The sequence below is a fragment of the Manacus candei genome, unplaced genomic scaffold (genome assembly GCF_025592945.1).
Source record: "Manacus candei isolate 608988 ecotype Guabito, Panama unplaced genomic scaffold, ASM2559294v1 h1tg000011l, whole genome shotgun sequence".
NCBI lineage: Eukaryota > Metazoa > Chordata > Aves > Passeriformes > Pipridae > Manacus > Manacus candei.
Window position 1 is genome coordinate 15,380,506 of NW_026138059.1, and position 18,840 is coordinate 15,399,345.

At 36.2% G+C, this 18,840-nt stretch overlaps 1 protein-coding gene and 1 long non-coding RNA gene across 3 annotated transcripts in view; one reads left to right on the forward strand and one right to left on the reverse strand.

Moving 5' to 3' along the window:
- The window catches only part of PRIM2 (DNA primase subunit 2), a 104,032-nt gene extending 93,390 nt beyond the window's left edge, over positions 1 to 10,642 (forward strand). Inside the window, exons 13-14 of one of the 2 annotated variants that reach the window (XM_051777865.1) lie at positions 5,160 to 5,228; positions 9,991 to 10,424. In XM_051777865.1, the coding sequence (XP_051633825.1) occupies positions 5,160 to 5,228; positions 9,991 to 10,218 (297 nt within the window). In that variant the 3' untranslated portion in view covers positions 10,219 to 10,424. Of the gene's footprint in view, positions 1 to 5,159; positions 5,229 to 9,990 lie in introns of both variants that reach the window. The other variant, XM_051777864.1, reaches the window with a different exon arrangement.
- LOC127466714 (uncharacterized) lies at positions 928 to 15,729 on the reverse strand. Its single transcript, XR_007902827.1, has 4 exons — positions 15,373 to 15,729; positions 3,688 to 3,939; positions 2,385 to 2,449; positions 928 to 1,965 (listed from the first exon to the last, which is right to left on the reverse strand). It is a non-coding gene; the product is annotated as an uncharacterized LOC127466714 (long non-coding RNA).
- Between the last annotated feature and the right edge of the window lie 3,111 nt (positions 15,730 to 18,840).

The window sequence follows — 18,840 nt, forward strand, 5'->3', positions numbered from 1 at the left end:
AAGGCCAGGTTGGATAGGGCTTTGAGCAACCTGGTCTAGTGAGAGGTGTCCCTGCCCACGGCAGGGGAGGTGGAACTAAATGAACTTTAAGGTCCCTCCCAACCCAAACTGTTCCATGATTCTATGATAAATACATCTGTTGTGTTGCTGTACTAAATTCACTGTAGTGTGTTGCCTGCACCTCTCACATAGGAAGATAGAAATTATAGGGTTTGAACTAGGGTTATTTCAAAATATTATATTATTGGTTTCAGAAAGTTTTCTTGAGAAATTACCCATTTCCCAATTTGCATCTATCACAATAGCAAAAGCAAAAGGTAGTCAAAATACGTGGTTCTACAATCAGGAGAAGTAGAGGTTCTAGACTCATTCTTTTTACTTTTCTATTAGGAGGAAAAGCATTTCTTGGGGGAAAAATGCTTTTGTAAATGAACAGTAGATAACTTCAGAAGATGGCATGTTCTTTCTAGAAGTGTTCTCTTAATTTAAAAAGGGGTCTTTTTTCCATAATTGAGTGAAATTAGAGGTTTTGATTAAGTTGTTGAACTTTGTCTAATATTCTCCAACAGATTAGTGTTTTGTGGGACTGGAGCATCTACACAGAGCTAGAAATAAACAAGCCAGTCTGTGCCTAGGCCTCTGATATGGTTGTATGTTTCCATCAATGAAAAAAACACCCCACACCAAAACACCGAACAAACCCCTCAAAAACCAACAAAACCCCACCACACTGAAAAAAACCTCACTCTCTCCCTTCTGATGGTCTAATATTAGAAAAGTTTTAATCAGTGCTGTCTGTAAAAATATTTTCTCTTGCAGCTAAAGAATTTTGCCTTAGCACTAGTCATCTTCATGGTAGGGCTTTTGTAAGTTCTGATTAAATAAGAGCAAGTACTGTTTAAGCAAGATATCTTTTATTAAGTCAGTATTTATTGGGGAAATATATAAAACAGAAAGAAAAATACAAGAACAATTGATATTCATAATACAGACAAATTTTCTGTAATACCCATTTTATTATTACAGTGAAATTTGGTACATCAAAGTTCCTTAAAATTTTCAATGGTTTCTCATCCAGAATGTATACCATGTTTAATTGTCTTGTAGTTGGTGTATTTTTCAAGTATGAATATGCTTATTGATTTCACTAGGATTACTTTCGTGTATAAGCTGAGTGAACACAATTGCAAATTTAACCAGCCAAATCTAACCCTTTTTTTCTGATGTTAAAGCTCCCATCTGACTTCTTTTCTGTGTATTTGTTGGTGCTGGGGCATTACTGTTACTGACTCCATCAATGGGTACAATATTGTAGAGTGTTAACATGACATAGCTTAATATCTCGATATGACGAGACATCTTAATATGGTGTGGCTAAAACTAATTATTTTAAATATTTGATTTACAGTATTTCCAATGCCTAAATTTCCCAATCTTCAGTTTATTGTTGATAAGTGGAAACAAGTATTAGAAATGAGAAGTTATAGCTAACTATTTCCAGGTGAGATAATGTTAAAAAAACTGTATGCAATTATATTAGAATGGACTGTTCAAAAATCTGATTTATGTATGGGTAAGAAAAAAAGTAAATGTTGACTAGTGACTGGTGAACAGGCTTGTGACAGTAAAACAAAAATACAGCATAGGAAAAGAAAACTTGAGAGAATGCAAAATATGCAGAAACACAGTGAGAAGCACAGCTAACTGATGATCACACAATCACAGAAAGGTGGAAGGGGCCACAGTGGCTCATCTGCTCCAACTTTCCTGCTCAAGCAAGGGCATCCTACAGCACATGGCACAGGATTGTGGCCAGATGGTTCTCGAATATCTCCAGTGAGGGAGACTCCACAATCTCTCTGGGCAGTCTGTTCCAGTGTGTGGTCAACTGTGCAGTAAAGAAGTTCTTTCTTGTCTTCAGGTGGAACTTTCTGTGCATCAGTTTCTGCCTGTTGCCTCTAGTCCCTGGTAATACCGAGAAGAGCCTTGGCACCCTCCCTTCAGATACTTATAGTCATTGTTAAGGTTCCTAATAATAAGAAACTATAAGAATACAGAAGACTTCTAGAGTATGTGCACAGATTTATTATACATGGAACACAATTGAAAGTACAGAAGGTACATGGTTGAACTAGAAAATGTACTTTTTATAGTTTGGATTTATATTCTGACCACCAAAAGGATGTAATAAAAATGTAGTCAGGTGCTGTTGAGACTGTTTATTATCGAATCACAGTATGGTTGAGGTTGAAAGGTGTGTCTGGAGGTTATCTGAGAAAATTGTGCTATACATGCATACATTATAAACATGAAACCTTCAAAATTAATTTAAAACATACAGGGAATACCTGAAATCAGTAGAAAGGACAGATGACTGTACTGACCAGGAGACAAAAGACACTGGGGAGTTCTGGGGCCAGATTTAATGTTGAGGTGGTCACACAGTGACCTGAAAGAGAGGAGTGGAATGTGTTCAGATAATCTCCAGCAGTTGCACCCAATCATATCTTCAGCCATCTTTGAAATAAAAAGAATGATAGAATCTTTAGGTTGGAGAAGACCTTTGAGTTCATCACCCAACACTGCCAAGTCCACCACTAAACCATGTCCCCAAGTGCCACATCTACACATCTTTTAAATACCTCCATAGAAGGTTAGAAATGAGTCATACATTACTGAATCTATAGTAGAAAGATTTTCATGTTAAAAATATAAGTTAATTCTGCAATTAAAAAAAAAACAAACACCAAACCCAAACTTACTTTGAGTAAGTGAAAATAATAATGGATAATTACAGAGCCCCAACTAGCCTGCTATGAAACATCTTAACTTTGAGTGCTGAGGATCTATAAAAGCAGGTGGCTGCATACAGCTGCCAAACATCATCTTACCCTCATTAGTAGTCAGTAGAGCAACATCAGAAAAGCAAGTTGCAGATGGCAGTGAAGGAAAAGGCACATAAGGACTAACAAAGTCCTTGAGTATGTACCTTTACTTGCAAAATAAAGCAATGCAGTGTGAATATCTTAATATATGTAGAGGCAAAAGATTGCTGCTGTGAATTAAGTTTTGAGTGGAGGTCTGTTATTGGGTAATACTAGTGAAAAACAGCTCTAAGCTTGCTTTCATTATGTACACAAATGTACAAAAGATAATACTTATTATGAATTATAATTCTGTTTTATTTTAATAGAGAATTGATAGTTTCTCTCACACAGATGATTCCTTTCCATCTGGCCTCCGTTCTATTGCAGTTTTTAACTTTTTTTGTTTCCTCTCAGCAACTTGATCCCTGATTAAAGCAAGTTAATCTACTAAGTGTTTTTCTTTGAATATGTTTGATGTGCCCCTTATTCCTCAGTCCTTTCATATACATGGAAGGTGGACCTGGTCCCCCTGATGTGGCTGGTTTAAACTTACATGTGTACTCAATACTAGGCTTATCATTGATGCCTTGTGGCTGTCTCTCAGAAGGAGTATGAGCTAAACTATAACTGCTTTTTTATTTTTTTTCTGAATGAGCCACAAATGTTGGTCTGACTTTTCTACCCAACCACAGCTTTTAATCAGCATTTAGCTTTGTCATCTCTACTTGTCAAATTTGGCTGAAATTGGCCAACTGTTTAAATCTGGGGAGGTGACGTGGTGGAGAGGGTAAAGGAACAGGAGTAAAATGATGACCAGTACATTGATAAATTTAACAAACTGGATGAAAGTTTCTGGACTGTTCTGGTGGGCATCTATTCTATGGAGCACTCTATCCATGTCAGGAAGAGAAGTGGCATGAAGACCTAGTTGTGAAACTTCACTGGAGAATGCTGATATGGGTTCTTCTCACAGCTGTTTTCCAAGATACGTCTTCGTAGTAGTACAGCAGAAAGATCTGTGCGGATTTTCAAGGGAGTAGGACAGTAGTTCCTTGGTGAAACAAAAGTGTAGCTGGGAAATAAAGATTTTTTTCAGTCAATTTCAAGGAGAGAGAAGATTAAAAAAAGAAATAAATGTATCTACCCAGACAGTGCCAGATTTCAGACTTCATTGCCTAGTTAGCCTTGGCTTTGCTCTTTTACAGAAGGTGTAACAGGAGGTGGTGAGAGGGATAGAAATGTAATCAGTTGGGCTATTACATAGAAATAATGTGGCTAAGTACTTCCCTGGCACTGTGTTGCAGTTTTTATCCATTCAGCAAATGTAATTTATTTATACATCTGTCAATAAATACAAGGCAGCATCCGATAATGAGTACAGCAGGGATTTAAGCTGTATATTGCTGTGTTTGACACAAAGGTCAGCCTTGGGAAAGGGCTTGAAATTAACATTTCTTGAAAACTATTTTTCCTTCCACTGAGGCTATCTCTTAATTCCAGCAATTTTCTCTTGATAAGCAGAGAGAGCATATATTTTGATTATATAAAGGAGGGAGGAGGTGATGAAACTTTAAAATATTTCAACCAGCATTGCATTCTGGTGATAAGAATGGGACTTTATGCAGCACAGAAGAGATTACCTGAAGTAGAATTGGAAAGCAAATTGTATTTACAAAAGATGGCATGATTTTCCTAATAGGTGTTCAAAACAACCTATTCACTCACATATTCTGCTGAGCTTGACTAGAAATAACTTCATTTCAAAAAGGACAAATCTGATTGAAGGTAAAAGCATTCCTCTCTCACAGATACTTGTCTAAAGGATTTGCATTAAATTTTCTTGATGGGAGCACAGTATTTTACTGTGCATCTCCATGAACTGGTAATGTGGAAAATAAGAATACAAGTCGTGTCCTTGATTGCTTCATGCTTCAACCACTTGAATTACTAGATTTATGTCTGCAGTTTTGGAAGTGATGTTGCAATATGATACTTTGACAATAACTGTCACAATTATATTACTAAAATATGGATTCAACTTATTGTTGAAGTTAAGAGTATTGAAATTACATTTTAAGGACCTGGCATACCTTCCTTTGGTTTTATCTTGTTTTTTATGTAGCCAGGGAATTTTTAAATGTTGTCAGTTATTAGTAGAATACACAGATGTCATGTGCTGCAAGTGTCCCTGAGCTGTTGTACAAGGCTGTTGTGGAATACCTTGTTGTGGAAGATCAACAAGATGTATGTGTGCTACTTCTGAATCTGTCACGTTTTTCTCCCTCTGTGTAGATCCTGGAGTTGGTGAAGGGCATGCATTACCAACTGGCCTGTCAGAAGTACTTTGAGTTGACACATGAGGTAAGTAGCTACTAATTTTTATTTCAGCTATTATCACTGACTCTTGAGGAAGGCCTTGGAAATCATGCTTGAAGTCCAGAGACTATTTTCATTTTGCACATCCACCATTATCTGTCTTGCCTTGTCAGTTTTCAATAATTTCAAATACTCTTTTGTAATTTTCTGCATTTATTTATTGATGTTATTAATACCCTCAACATTACAAGATATAGTAAAATGTTATGCTTTTTTCCTGAAAAGGAAAATATTGTTGAATTTTAACAATTTCAAGTCATTTCACTTTCTCAATATTCTGCTTTTAATGAAATTTATGGTTTTTAACGCATTTTGCAAGTTTGATGTTGTTTAGATACACCTTAAAAATTAACAGAAAGTATCTAAAAAGTGTAATTTAAGCTAATCTCCCTGTCTGTTCACAGTTAATATTGTTAATTTTTACTTGGTATTTTTTCACATCTGTAGTCATGTGTGATTATTTTTTAAATCAAGATGAACATTCTCAGAGCTTTCCCATTTGCTTAATTGCAAGCAAAGTTAAAGTAAGATCCTCCAGAAAATTTCAAGATAGCAAATGGCCACACTCCATCTCCTGTGTGATTTCTTGATTCAAAGAACCAGCTTTTGCACTGGTTCAAAATTCCTTTCATCAAGAAAAAGCAATGTAGCACAGCCCTTCTTATAGCTTTGTTCTCTCCACAACTCAAGAAATGGAAACGTCCCTTTCAGACAGCAGGCTATGTTTGTTGCTGTGTATGTTGCTAAAGATATGGATGAGGATTAGATGACCCACCCAGAGACTTTTTTGTTCTTCCTGGTTTTCACATTTGATTTAAATGGAACTGTTTCTCTTCACAAATTTCCAGCAATCATGTATATGAGTGTATAGCAAAGGTATACTCTGAACCTCTATCCAGTATTGTTTTGGCAGCTGTAATTTGAGAGGAACACTTTCTCTTAGTCTTAGGAAATGTGACAACAAGCCTAATAATCTGGAAGTAAATTCAAAATTATGTACAATTTGAAATTTAGATAACACTTGGCCTGTGTAAGCCCAAGTCAGTAGAAATAATATTTTCCAAAGATGACTATAGACTCTAAGGTCAACGTTCAATGAAGGATAAATCAGCACAGTGCATTTTAGGAAAGCTGTCTTTCCATTCTTCCATGGCAAATTCCAGAACAGCATTATTTTTTATCAGTCTTGTGGTAATATAAATATCTGTCTTTGCTGCTTGCATGAAGAATCATCTTTCTGCTTTACTGTTAATAAATGTCTTATTTCAATGAGAGAAAGCAGAATACAGAGAAAGACACTTCCCGTAGTTTGCATGGCACGTGCTTTTTTTTTAAGAGAATTTAGCTGCTCAACTTGTTACCAGCCTGCTTGGAGTGATCTTTCTATCCTACAACTGTATGCTTTATTAATTTTTTATTTTTTATGGGGTAGTTAAAAATGTGTCTCTGACCTTTGCTTTCCTGTGTATCACTAGCAGAGTTTTTCAGTGAAAGAAGCTTCAGAAGAATCAATTAGCCTAACATTGATTGTTTCTTTGAGTAGAGGAACAATCTTAAGTAAAATTTTCATAGAAATAATGGATTGACTCACGCGGAGAATTTTAACTTCAATTATGTAAAAATTTTACCAAGAAACTGTTTGATATGTGTTGGGTAGAGCTGTTAGTGTTACCTGTTATTCTTGAAAGTTATGGTGTGTATGTGGGTTAGATCAAGTATGAATGACTTTTTAGTGGAGACTTGATAAGATTATATTTTTCTAAGTTCCCAGGGTCAGCTTCTGTAGTCTAGTCCTTGGCACTGAGACTGTGCTAATAAATACAGCTGGACTAGAGTGAAAATGTTTGGGTATATTTTTGGGGAGGCTGGTGATGAGAGTTGTCTTTACACTTTGGTGCTACGGTTCAAACAGCACAGGTTACGAAAAAGCTGATTTTCTTTGTATTCTGTGTAACCTAGACTTATTAACTTCAATGCTACACGTCTCCTGATCTTTGTTTTCACTGTTTTGCAACCACAGAACAAAAGCAGCCATCATTTGTGTGGTCCAACACGTTGTCTTCAGGCAGGAACTAGTGTATGAGTATGCAATTTGTTGACTATTTTAATAAGTGTGAGAAAGAAAAGTTGTAGCACCATAAGTGTGATTTTTCTGTAATATCACCTGTAGCATTATCAGCTGTCATTTTTTAAGTTCTTGATTAAAACCCAGGGATGCTTTAAGTTTTTCAAAACAATATTTGCTACAGGAGAAATACAAAACTGGAGTTTGTGTGAAAGCCAGTGTGTGCAACATGTGCTGAATCCACGTTAACATCGCCCACTAGATGGGTTATACAGTTCTGTATGAAGTGATACATCATTTTGCTTGGGTCAGTACATGTTATGAGCTTAAATTTTTAACTGCACAGAAAATACATTTTTCTTTGGGTATAATGGATTCTAGGTAGATATACAGGTGTGAATGGACAAAGCTGTTAAGAGAAATCTACTTTCTCTATTTCTGGTAGTAAGTTTCAGCTAACATACAACTAAGTTAATGACAAAGCTTTTAAAATCGATGTACTTTGATCTACATTACCTAACAATATTGTAAAACTTAGATAAAGTAAAAACATGAGGAATCTAACATAAAAAGCCTCCATTTTTGTGTTCAGAGTTCTTGTAAATTTCCAACCAGAGCAGAATATTTTTATTCAGAGAAATACTCACTGAACCTGGTTGAAAATTACAGAGAACAGAATTGTTTCTGTATCACTGTATCACAAATGAAGATGATGATATGAACAAATCTTCACCTTTCTCTCTTCAGGCTCTTGAAAAATGTGATAGTTTGCACAGAATTTTTTTAATTAAGAGTTGTATAAGCTTCATCCAGTAGTATTCAAGTTTGAAAAGGAGAAATGGTACATGGACTCATAGAACAATATTAACTAACAACCTGTAAGTAGCTTTTAGCCAAATACCATCAATTGCCTCTGAAAACAGGATTGTAGGCTCCCATTCATACAATGAACTGCTTCTACAGCTTATTCCAATTTTTTGGGGAGAGAGGAGTTTAGAATAAAATTTAGAGTTACGAAGTGACTCTTAAATTGATCTGAAGAAAACTGAGATTTCAAGGATAAAAAAACCAGAGCTAATTAAGAGCTTCTTCTAGAAAAGCTAGTTTTTCACTATATCACTTCTTCTTAAGCCTTTTTGGTATAAAGAAGTAATTTAGTTTCCACGTAATGAAAACTGGAGCATGGATGAAAGCTGTCTGGATGAAACTCATCCAGATAAGACTGAAATGAAAAATGAAGTTCAGTGATGGCTTTGGGTTGTTTTTTTTTTCTTTCTTTATGCCTTAGAGTACCAAATTGGAGTGCTAGGACTGTTACTGACTTTTAAGATTTTTCAAGCAAGGTCACTGACTACAGTTGCTAATTCATGTCTAAATTAGATTTTGTTATCCACGCCACCATTTTCTAATGGAGCTAAGCTAGGCAGTGGTAATGCATTTAATCAGGGTTCCATTTAGAGTACACACTGATCCTCTGCTTTATGATTATTCACAAGTGGCTGAAATTTAAATTGATGGGGTTTGGCGTATTAAATTAGCCACACTGGATGTCCTCAGGAGACTCTGTGTGTGCAGAGTTGCTTGTTATGCTTGAATTGGCCCCACCCTGCTGCGAAAAAGGGAATATAGTTGGAGCAGAAACTTACTGGTATATGACTCTTAGTCTTCCATTTTTTCTTATATCCCATGTTTGGTAAACTTTCCAATGTATTTTAAGAGCAGTATTTTTCTTAAAATGTTCTTAGAATTCACATGAACTGACAGGTTCAGATTACCTGAATAGAAGGTGGAAGCACCTTTTATTTAAAGTGAGCATTTCCGACTTCTGAGCCCCCCAAAAGAGGCACAAAGATTATAACTGTGGTTTGTGGTAAACATGTCAGAAGAGCTTACTTTCAAAGCTGAAAGCTTCGTTGATTTGAAATTGAATATTCATTTATCAAATAATTGCAGAGCTGAAAGAAGGTACCTGCTAGATATATAGGAGCAATACAAATATGGTGCACCCTATGATAATTTTCTGTATTTTTTTTCACTGAAGACTAAATGTTCTTTGTTGTGCTTCTAGTTTCGGGTTGCTGATGTTGGCACTGATGGAACAGAGCTAGGCTTGATCTGTTGAGTGTCTGTCTTAGCCTGCTGCTTGTAAATATTGCCTTTGTGGCTACTGGGGAAAACAGAAGGAGGTGAAGCTACCTGTTTCCATTCACAGTTTCACACTGATAATTGAGATCTAGATTTATATTGTGCAGTTGTCACAACTTCTAGTAGTATTCTCTACTGCCACTTGGACTCTAGACTTGTCTGACTCCCCTTTTTGCATCAGGAAATTCTGTTTCAAGGTGTAGCTTCAATTGTCCTACATCTCTAAAGAGATGCCATTTTACTTACATTGTTTTAGATGTTTTGGAGTGTTACTTTTCTTTACTACAGCAATGACAGTGTGAAATAATGTTTGAATATGCCAAAGAAATTATTTTATTTCATGAAGGAAGAAAATTTGTGATGAAACTAGATCTGTGTCACTCTAATATTTACTGAAACAGTATTTAGAAACTGTTGTCTTTTTCTTCAACAAAATTGGAACTTTAAAAATTGTTAATTAATTTGTTCTTGAATATGAAAAAGATGACTCTTAGAAATAAATATAATAACTTGATGTTTATTTCTTTTTATGTGCAGGTTGATGACATTGGGTTTTCTTTGAATCATCCTAATCAGTATTTTACAGAGAGTCAAAGGCTATTAAGTGGTGGTAGAGAACCAAAGAAGGAATTAAGTACTTCAGGAAACTCTCAACAAAAAAATAATAGTCAGGAAAGCATGAATTTGAATTCGACTCCCACCTCTTCAAATACAACAGCTGATACAGAACTGGAGGGACTGGAAGCTTACTTCACTGAAGACTAAGCAGCTGTCTCTATACTAAGGGATATGCACTTCACTACCTGGAATACACAGACATTTTTTGAATAGACTGAAAAAAGAAAGATAGATATTGAAGCTGTAATTGCATCCTATTTTCACTGCTTTAAGAGGCTGTTTTATATGGCATGTTTTAAGGATGGGAAATGAAAGTTCCTTCCCAATTATTAGGTGATTTTTGTCTGATTTACCTTTTTTTTGTTTTCTTCAAAATGTTCAAATATTTTTATCCCATTTTGTGGTTGATTGTCTATGTATCTTCTTAATAAATAATTTGCAAAGCAAAAACTTTTGGTATTTCTTTTTAGCTGTATTTGGATGGTAATTAAGTGAGTTTCTTATGATCAAAATTACCCTCTGGAGGAGGTAGTCTGTCTCTTCTATATGAGCAGCTGAGGAAAATCAGCTTCCTCATTTGTACCTTGATACTAGATTTAGAGAACTGGGTTTGATGCTTGAAATAGAGCATAAACAGAGTTCAGACACCTGTATGTAAGAAAATAATCAAAAAAGGCGATACTCTACAAGTGTCTCATCATGAAGAATCTAAAAGCTTATTAGTGTATATTCTTTTTAAAGTTTCTTCAATGTCTGAGTGTGGCTGGAGCCTCCTGTGTCTTGCTAAGCTAAACAGCTGTCTGAATGCAGCTTTGGATTACCTAAATTCCACCCATTGTCACCTAACTCACAAACTGCTTTCAGTCCAGCAGTGACCACTGTGCAGAGGATGGAAGCTCTAAGCAGAACTGGTGTTTTCTATCATGCCATTAGAGTACTCTCCCAGTGATTTAAAAGACGTTAATTTTATTTTACCTGATACCTAAGGAGTTTCAAGGCAATATTGCACCCTCCCTGGAGAGTGACCCAGCTACTGGTATAGCCCTATAACCACAGAAACATGGTATTGTCACTGTTAGTAACTTGTATTAATTCTGCAAGGCCTTAGCATGACGACTCACTGAGCTTTAGTTTTCTGAGTTTGCCTTGTCCCACCTGAAGCTTCGTTTCAACTGTAACAGCATCTGTCAAATGACAGCCTGACTTTGTGTAGTTGTGTGCTCTACTGCCTATAGTTTATAATGATTCTGATATATTTCTGTGGTTAATGGCTAGTAAGTAATAAGTAGTTATTTTTAGAATTAATTCATATATAATTTTAGGTGCCCATCCTTAAACAAATACGACCTAAAGTGTTGTACAAAACAAGTTTTTAGGGATAAGAGAAGAAATAACAAATATACAGTATCAGTAAACACACATTATATATAAATAACTATTTGGCTATATTTGCAGACAATGAAGAAAGAACAGCAAGTAGAATGCTTTTGGAAATGTGTTGTATTACACCAGGTGGACTTTAGAGAGAAGACAGAACAGTCCCCACCATCAGCATCCACCAACTCCTGATAAACGATTTGGGACCCTGACTGTGCTTTTGGTCTCAGGACCCAAAGGGGCAATGGAAAGGCGTGTGCGACACTAGAGAAAGGGAAGATAGACACAAGGGAGTATATGAGTATCTAGTGTATGAGTAAGTAGTTGTATTATGTTAGAGGTTTTATTTATATTGTGTTAGAGGTTTTATTTTCTCTACAATAATTGAATGATTTAGACTCTTAAGACTGACTGGAATAAAGACTGTTTGATTACTGTTAAGATTTTGGACTAACTGTAAAATGTTGGTTTCTTATATAGAGAGTGTTTTTATGGGCCGTAACTTGCACGGGGTAGTGCAATACCAGGCTTTAAAAATAAAACATATCATATGTTGTTAGAAGAGGATCCACCAGGTTCACTGTTCCTTTTATCTTCCTTGAAGTATTCCTTAGTTTATTTAGGGACTGCTTTGTGTAAAATACCAAGCCTTTGACTCCTTTGGATATCTTATATTCCAAGGAGTTGTAGAAATTCACCCTGGGCAAAGGCTCCATGCCTGGGTCCTGCAGGGTGATGGTTGTCCTGGGCCCAAGGAACAAGGAGTGACAAACAGCCATGGGCTTGGTTTCTACTGTTGGTTAAGCTCCTGGCATCACCTCTCCTGGTGTGTGGAAGTCCACTGGATGTATTAGATGGTTAAGAAACTTGACTTTAGGGTTTTGAAGTGTCGTTGGAAATGGTAGCTGTCCTCTAATTTTGCATTCCTGAATACCTGAGTTGGAAGTGCCTCAGATAGAACCTTTCGACAGAAATGAAACTCTGTCAGACCTGCAATGAGATGCATGTTCTTAAGTGAAACAGCTGGGAGAAGAATGAGATTGCCAAGGCATCGAATGCAGGTGGTGTTTCCCAGCCCAGGGAGAATGTGATTTCTGATTCAGCCCTAACCCTGCTTGTGTAGACATCAAACCATCAAACCTCTAGCTCTTCCTTTTTGATCTTTACCTGGGCTTTGAAATCTGTTATGGTAGCAATGGGCTGTTTGTTCACATATCCTACAAAGGATTGCTACATTAGCAAAACAAGCTTATTTTTAGGAATTCAAGCACAAAATTAAAAAAAATAAGTCTCTGTTACAAGGAAGAGAATATAACCACACATTCTCTGAATGAAAATTCTTAAACTGAAGTGCAAGAAACATAAGGGTATGGGGCAAAGCCTTTGTTCTTCATTGGCTTACTTCATTATTGTGAGTTTACCTCTCTTGATTCAATGCGCTTGCAACAAACGTGGGTAGAGCCCTTCCCAAATCTTCGTTCGTGAAGCCCAACCATGATGACCTCTCTTGATTAGTAGTACTACAAATTTCTTTAAACTATATTTTCTTCCCTTTTCTTAGTCAGGAGAACTGTAGTAAAATACATAACAGAAAAATGTACAAATACAAAGTACAGCATACAGTTGCAAGTAACTAGCAAAGGATTGAAATGAATGCTGTCATTGCTATTTGAAGAAAATGGCGATTTATTTTCGTACTTCACACATTTTGGCCATTTTGAGTTTTCTTTGAAAGCTGAATATTTTGAAGTTGATAATGTGGAAAAAACCAAAATGAGAATCCTCCTTGTGCGCTGTTGGACACCAAGAAGCTTTGAGCTCTTACTGCTTTGTAAATTCAGTAAGAATCACTTTTTGCTTGATTACAGAGCTCTTTGAGATTAGAAAGGCAGAATCACTAAGAATATGTAAATCATTCATTTGAAAACACTTCCTGCATGGTAGTAGTGCTATTAAAAGTATACTTAGTCAGAAGATAAGTATTCTGAAAACCAAAGTGACCCTGATATAATTATGCAGTAACCAAAAATAGCAACAACAAACCAAATTACCAAATAAACCAATAACCAAAGCCAGACAAAATTCCAATCCCTATTTTACAAGTTGAAAAGAAAATATATTTCTGCAGTAAAGCCTTGCAGATGGATCTATTTGCAAGTATCAGCTCTTCTAAGTGGATTTTTTAATTGTTATATTTTGCTACTTAAATAAAAACAGAAGATATACATACATCCAAGGTTTGAAACTGGTCTGGAGGAGGCACTTCAGTATTCTGCATCAGTAAAGGAGATACTGATGATATTTAGTTGTATTTCTGAAGGGATGCACTATGCTAAAACATAGCCCTGCATAGCAATCGTGCTCTAGTAGGAAGTAGTCTTCTTTCCATCCAACATCTGTTCTCAAATGTACCGTGGTTCAATTTGGAGACGGATGTTTCAAAAAGAATGCTGGTCCAAAGCTTGTGATCATCTGAAGTGGTAGCATCAAAGACAATAAAAGTCTCTGACTTCAAAGCCTTTCAATATCTAATGAAGAAGAGAACTTACTGTTGGGTGTTCTGTAGAAGGAAGGCTGAGGAGGTTTGGGTGTGACTTAAAGTGTTCTACTGAGATGTGGAGTGCTGCCCTGGAATGGGTAAGGAGAGAGCAGCCACTGCCATCATGGCACGATAGGAGCAGATCTGTGCAGCCAAACACCTGAAGCTGAGCATGTGGCATTCTGTCTCTGCATGATTTGGAAGCAGTGTGTGGTGAGCAGCTGTGCATCACTCTTTTCTCAAAGGTTTTATTCCTTTCTGTCCTTTTCATTACTTTTATTATGCTATATTTTATTTTGTTTCAGTTAATAAACAGTTCTTACCTCAACCCATGAGGTTTACTTTTTTTCCCCTTTGATTCTCCTCTCTTCCCCCCACCCCACCTCAGGAGTGTGTGTGTGTGATGTGTGTGAGCTTTTGGGCAAGGTTACTGATTACAAGCAATTACAGATACTTTCCTTGTTTTCCCAGGTACATATCAGAAACCCAATGAATTACAGCTGGGAAGATGTATTCAAGGTCTCAATATGTGAATGGTTCTTTGGGCTGTATTTCACATCATGATACTTTAGATTTTATTTATTTTTTTTAAAGCATATATAGCGTATTCCAAAATCTGTATCCATTTCAAGTCCTTTAAAAATCCACAAAAGAATCACGTTATCCTTTTAGGTCATGATGTGTTTGTTGTCTTTTTTTTTTTTTTTAATTTGTTTGCTATTTTTACTACACTGTTGATATGGTTTGAAGCTGGCTCCCTGCCAAGTCTCCAAACCTTACCACAAGAAGTCTCCCCTGCCAAACCTCAGGGAGAAGAGGGAGAAAAACAACCAAGAAAACCTGAAACGAGAGAGAGAGCTAAAGCAATATATATATATAAATATATTTACACTTATGTTACAGATATATACAATTGAAATATATATACAATTTCACAAGGGAACGAGAAGGGGGAAGGGAAAAAAAAGGAACAAAACCAAAATAAAATATATATATATATATATATATATCCCGATTAGTAGCCCAATATCTAACAACTAAAAGAGTTAGCAAAGAAATATCTCACTACTCTCCTTGGGACAACCGAGAGTCGCTCTGGAACGATCGCCGGCAACCTCCGTCTCCCAAGGTCGACAAGGCCTAACCAGGCCTCGCTCCCCAACACGGCAGACTCAACAGCAGAGAACCTGCACCTCCAAGCCGCTGGAAGGAAAGAGAGCAAAGGCCTCTCCTCCTTTCTTCTTATAGCCTGGCTTACGTAAAAATCGTAGGGAATACTTGGTAAATCTGGACCCTTCCTTGGTTACAAACTGGTCACCAAGGAAGGCCTAGACCAAACTACCACAACTGTAAATCTGCTTAATAACTGGCGTCTTCTAACTAACCTTTGCTGTTCACAGTTCCTGTATTTCACTATCCTATGTATTCCTTCCTGTCTGCTACATAGTAGATCTTACTGATGGTTGGTTTTAGAACGTGTATGAGGTCCAGTGCTTAGTTCACATTGGCAGAGTAACCTGTCCTTGCTACCATGCTTGCCAGTTGCTGCCTTTCATGTTTTATTGTCCCTTCTACTGTACAAAATGTTATTATCCTTCACTGACCTGTCTAAATTGGAAGCCTAGTTCCTAGTAAACTTTCTTTCCACTTACAGTCTTGAAATACTCATGGTAATTCTATTATGTCAACATCAAACTTCTATCTTTGGTATCTAGTTGACAGAAAGAAAAATAAAGACTTCCACCCCTTAACATGCTTACTTGCTGAGATTTGTTAAAATCCCTCAAATGCTGAAGGATCTACACAGTTTGGATTGGACAAAGGTTATGATCAGTGGGTGTAATTCAATCCCCCAAGAAACCTGAACTTTTAGGTAGGTAAATTGATTGGAATACAGGTATAAAAATGGTTGGGATAATGTCAAGAGTGAATTGTAGCTGCAAAATATATAGGAATAGATACCTAAATAATAACTTGTTAACAGAGGAAGCACTGAAAGGCTTTAGAAGTGATTTGAGGTAGGTAAAAAGTAGATCAGTAGCTGGAGACTTGAAGGTGATATCAGCATGTATCATTTGAGGGAGAGCAGGACTTGGTGATTAGGTACAAAAAGAAGGAAAATGTATGATTTCTCTTAAAAATTACAAACACAACGAAAGGATCACAAGATGCTGTGTTATAGCTGAAATGAAAGTTTTCAACCAAGTCCAAGATGTTTTGTCACATAGTCATAAACCTTAATTAAGAAGGTTCATGAACATGGGATAATGAAAAGACATCAGTATAACAGAAGCAAATATGGCACAACCTTAATATTTAATTTTTAGAAGAATATTACATTCTACTCAGGATCAGGGTTGTATCGTGGGAGGAGTTATGCAAACAGAAAGTTTCTGCCATGTTCAATGGCAGGACTTACAAAGTGAACTTTAGTAAAAATCAGCTTAGAGAAAATGTCTTTGCTCAGACCGAACTAGTCAAATGGATGCATGAACTACTGGATGAAAAGTAATGGTCTGTGTTGCAGTGTTCAGAATAGATTATCTGGCTGGCCCTTTTGGCTGTTAAAGTCTATGACACATTGTTTTATTTTTATGCTTAATAAGGATTTAATCTTCCAAGCTGTGGAGTGTCCTTGGTTCAGACAGCTACTCTAGCGCTTTTGGGTAGAATACAGAGGCAATCTAAGAGAGGCTGAAGAGTTAGAAATGTGTGATTCAGCCACTCGGTGTTCAGGTCTTTGACATATTGGTGGTTTGGCCAGCTACAGTTTTCAGAGAAATGATTGGCTGTAGAAAAATAGCAGGAAACCTGCTAAATGACTTTGATTCTACTCTGATCTTTGGCGCTGGGGCATAATTAAAAATATGTGAAGTTCTTAACACGCTGTAGGTAAAAAACAGTAATAATTGCAGTTGCTATGTGACTTTGAATGGAAGAAAAGGAGAATCCTTGTCAACTGTGGCTTAGAAAGGAGGCAAGGGGTTTCTTACATAATCTCTCTGTTAAATCAGGAGGCGCTGTTGAAGGTAATGGTTTTATCTACAGTGATCACATTTTTCTCTTTATTATGATGTCCTGAGGGGTGGTTGTAAAAGTGCCTTTTTCAGGATCTAGCATTATCAGAAATATAATTTTTTACAGTTGAGGAAACTTTTCACTTGGATTTAGGTATTGACCTATGGTCTTCTCACGCTTTCATCACTATTGCAGTATATAAAGAATAACAATTACAAATATCTGAATCAATATACAAATACAAAAAGTAAATCCAATTATTTAAATATATGTTTCAAATCAGTTGTAGGGTGTGTAATGAGAATTACAGTAGTTGAATATGTTGGTAGTGCAGCTACAGTAATCGGGCAAGTGCAAGCATATGTGAAAGAAGTGCCATACTCCTTTTCCAATCTGTTTCTACTTGGTGTGTTTATTAAATATATATTTCTCCTCTTTTTACTATTTATTTAAAATTGTTATAATTTTGTTTTGTGAAAATTTCAAATGTATTATGCATTGAAAAAATACATTGGAATGTCCTTTTTAAATTAATCACTGATTTTCATGGATTTTCTGTCTATTGCCTCTATGTTTTGACTTAAGCTGACTTTTATGAGCTATGTAAGGCCTTACCTTGAAACCCCAGTATTCGATGGTTTTGGATTAAAGAATGCCACTTCATTCATTTTCTCTTCATGCATCACCTAGAAAAAAATCCCTACACAATGAAAATTTTGAAGACCTTCATAGGTCATATGAAATTAACTCCTCCCTTTGCCCTTCTAAAGTTCCCATTGAATTAAATGATAAGTAAAGAAAGATAAGTAAATTTTCTTTTAAGCACACCCAGGGGGATGGAATTAGACCCAGGAGGCCTCATGACAATATGTTTATGCCAGTTCTAAATACAATGTTTTTCTTTTGATTACTGAATTGTTTTGGAGCATATGCAAATGGAAATTTGCTTCTGAAAGAAAACCAAACCAACCTTACTATCCTTATCAGAATTGAAAATAGTAGAATATTCACCCTGCTGAACTTCCAAACTGAAGGCCAATGTGATCTGAAGCACAGCCATCAAGCTGGCATATCTAAATTGGTTGTCAAGCAAGTTTGATGGGATATTCACTCTTTTTAACTGCAATGTGGGCTCCCAACATGTATCAAGTTAGAGGAGAGAAGAGTCACTTGTTTCCTGTAGGTAGCTGAAAACTATTTTAAACCAGTTCACCTGTGTGACACTTACTTAAGGTGATTAAATACTTACCTGGGAGGGAAAAATCATCTGTCTGTATATGCCATCTAGCTGTATAACTTGCTTCACTAAGGTGCTTTCTATGAATGGGTTTTATGTCAGAATAAACAATACCTGTAGTGTAACAGACTTTTCATATTTTTCATCTTTTTGCAAGCAATGTTCTTGGCACATGTTTATTTCATTACATGATAAGTTCAATATTTATTAATTGTCTGTTGCACAGAATTTAGAACACTAAACCCAGTTCTCCAGGAATGACACTCAAATCTCTGCAGCAATGCCAGCTACCAACATTCTTGGTTCTTGGTTCAGATTAAGTTTCTCAAGAGGACAGTTAGTAGTTGAACTTATTTTTCAACAAGTAGTAAACTCTAGAAATGCTTCTCTCCTAACTAGAATTAAGTGCTGTTTCAAAAATTTCACTTGCACTCTTCAGATGTGGTGACCCTTTGTTTTGTGGTAATGTTAATAAAAAAGAATTTTTAAAAAAAGTTTTAATTATATTTAAACTGAAAAAGTGCTGCATTTCTTAATTACTGTGTCTTACTGAAGTTTTTTAAACTCAGTTGGAGCTTATTGCCAGCAATGAAGTTTG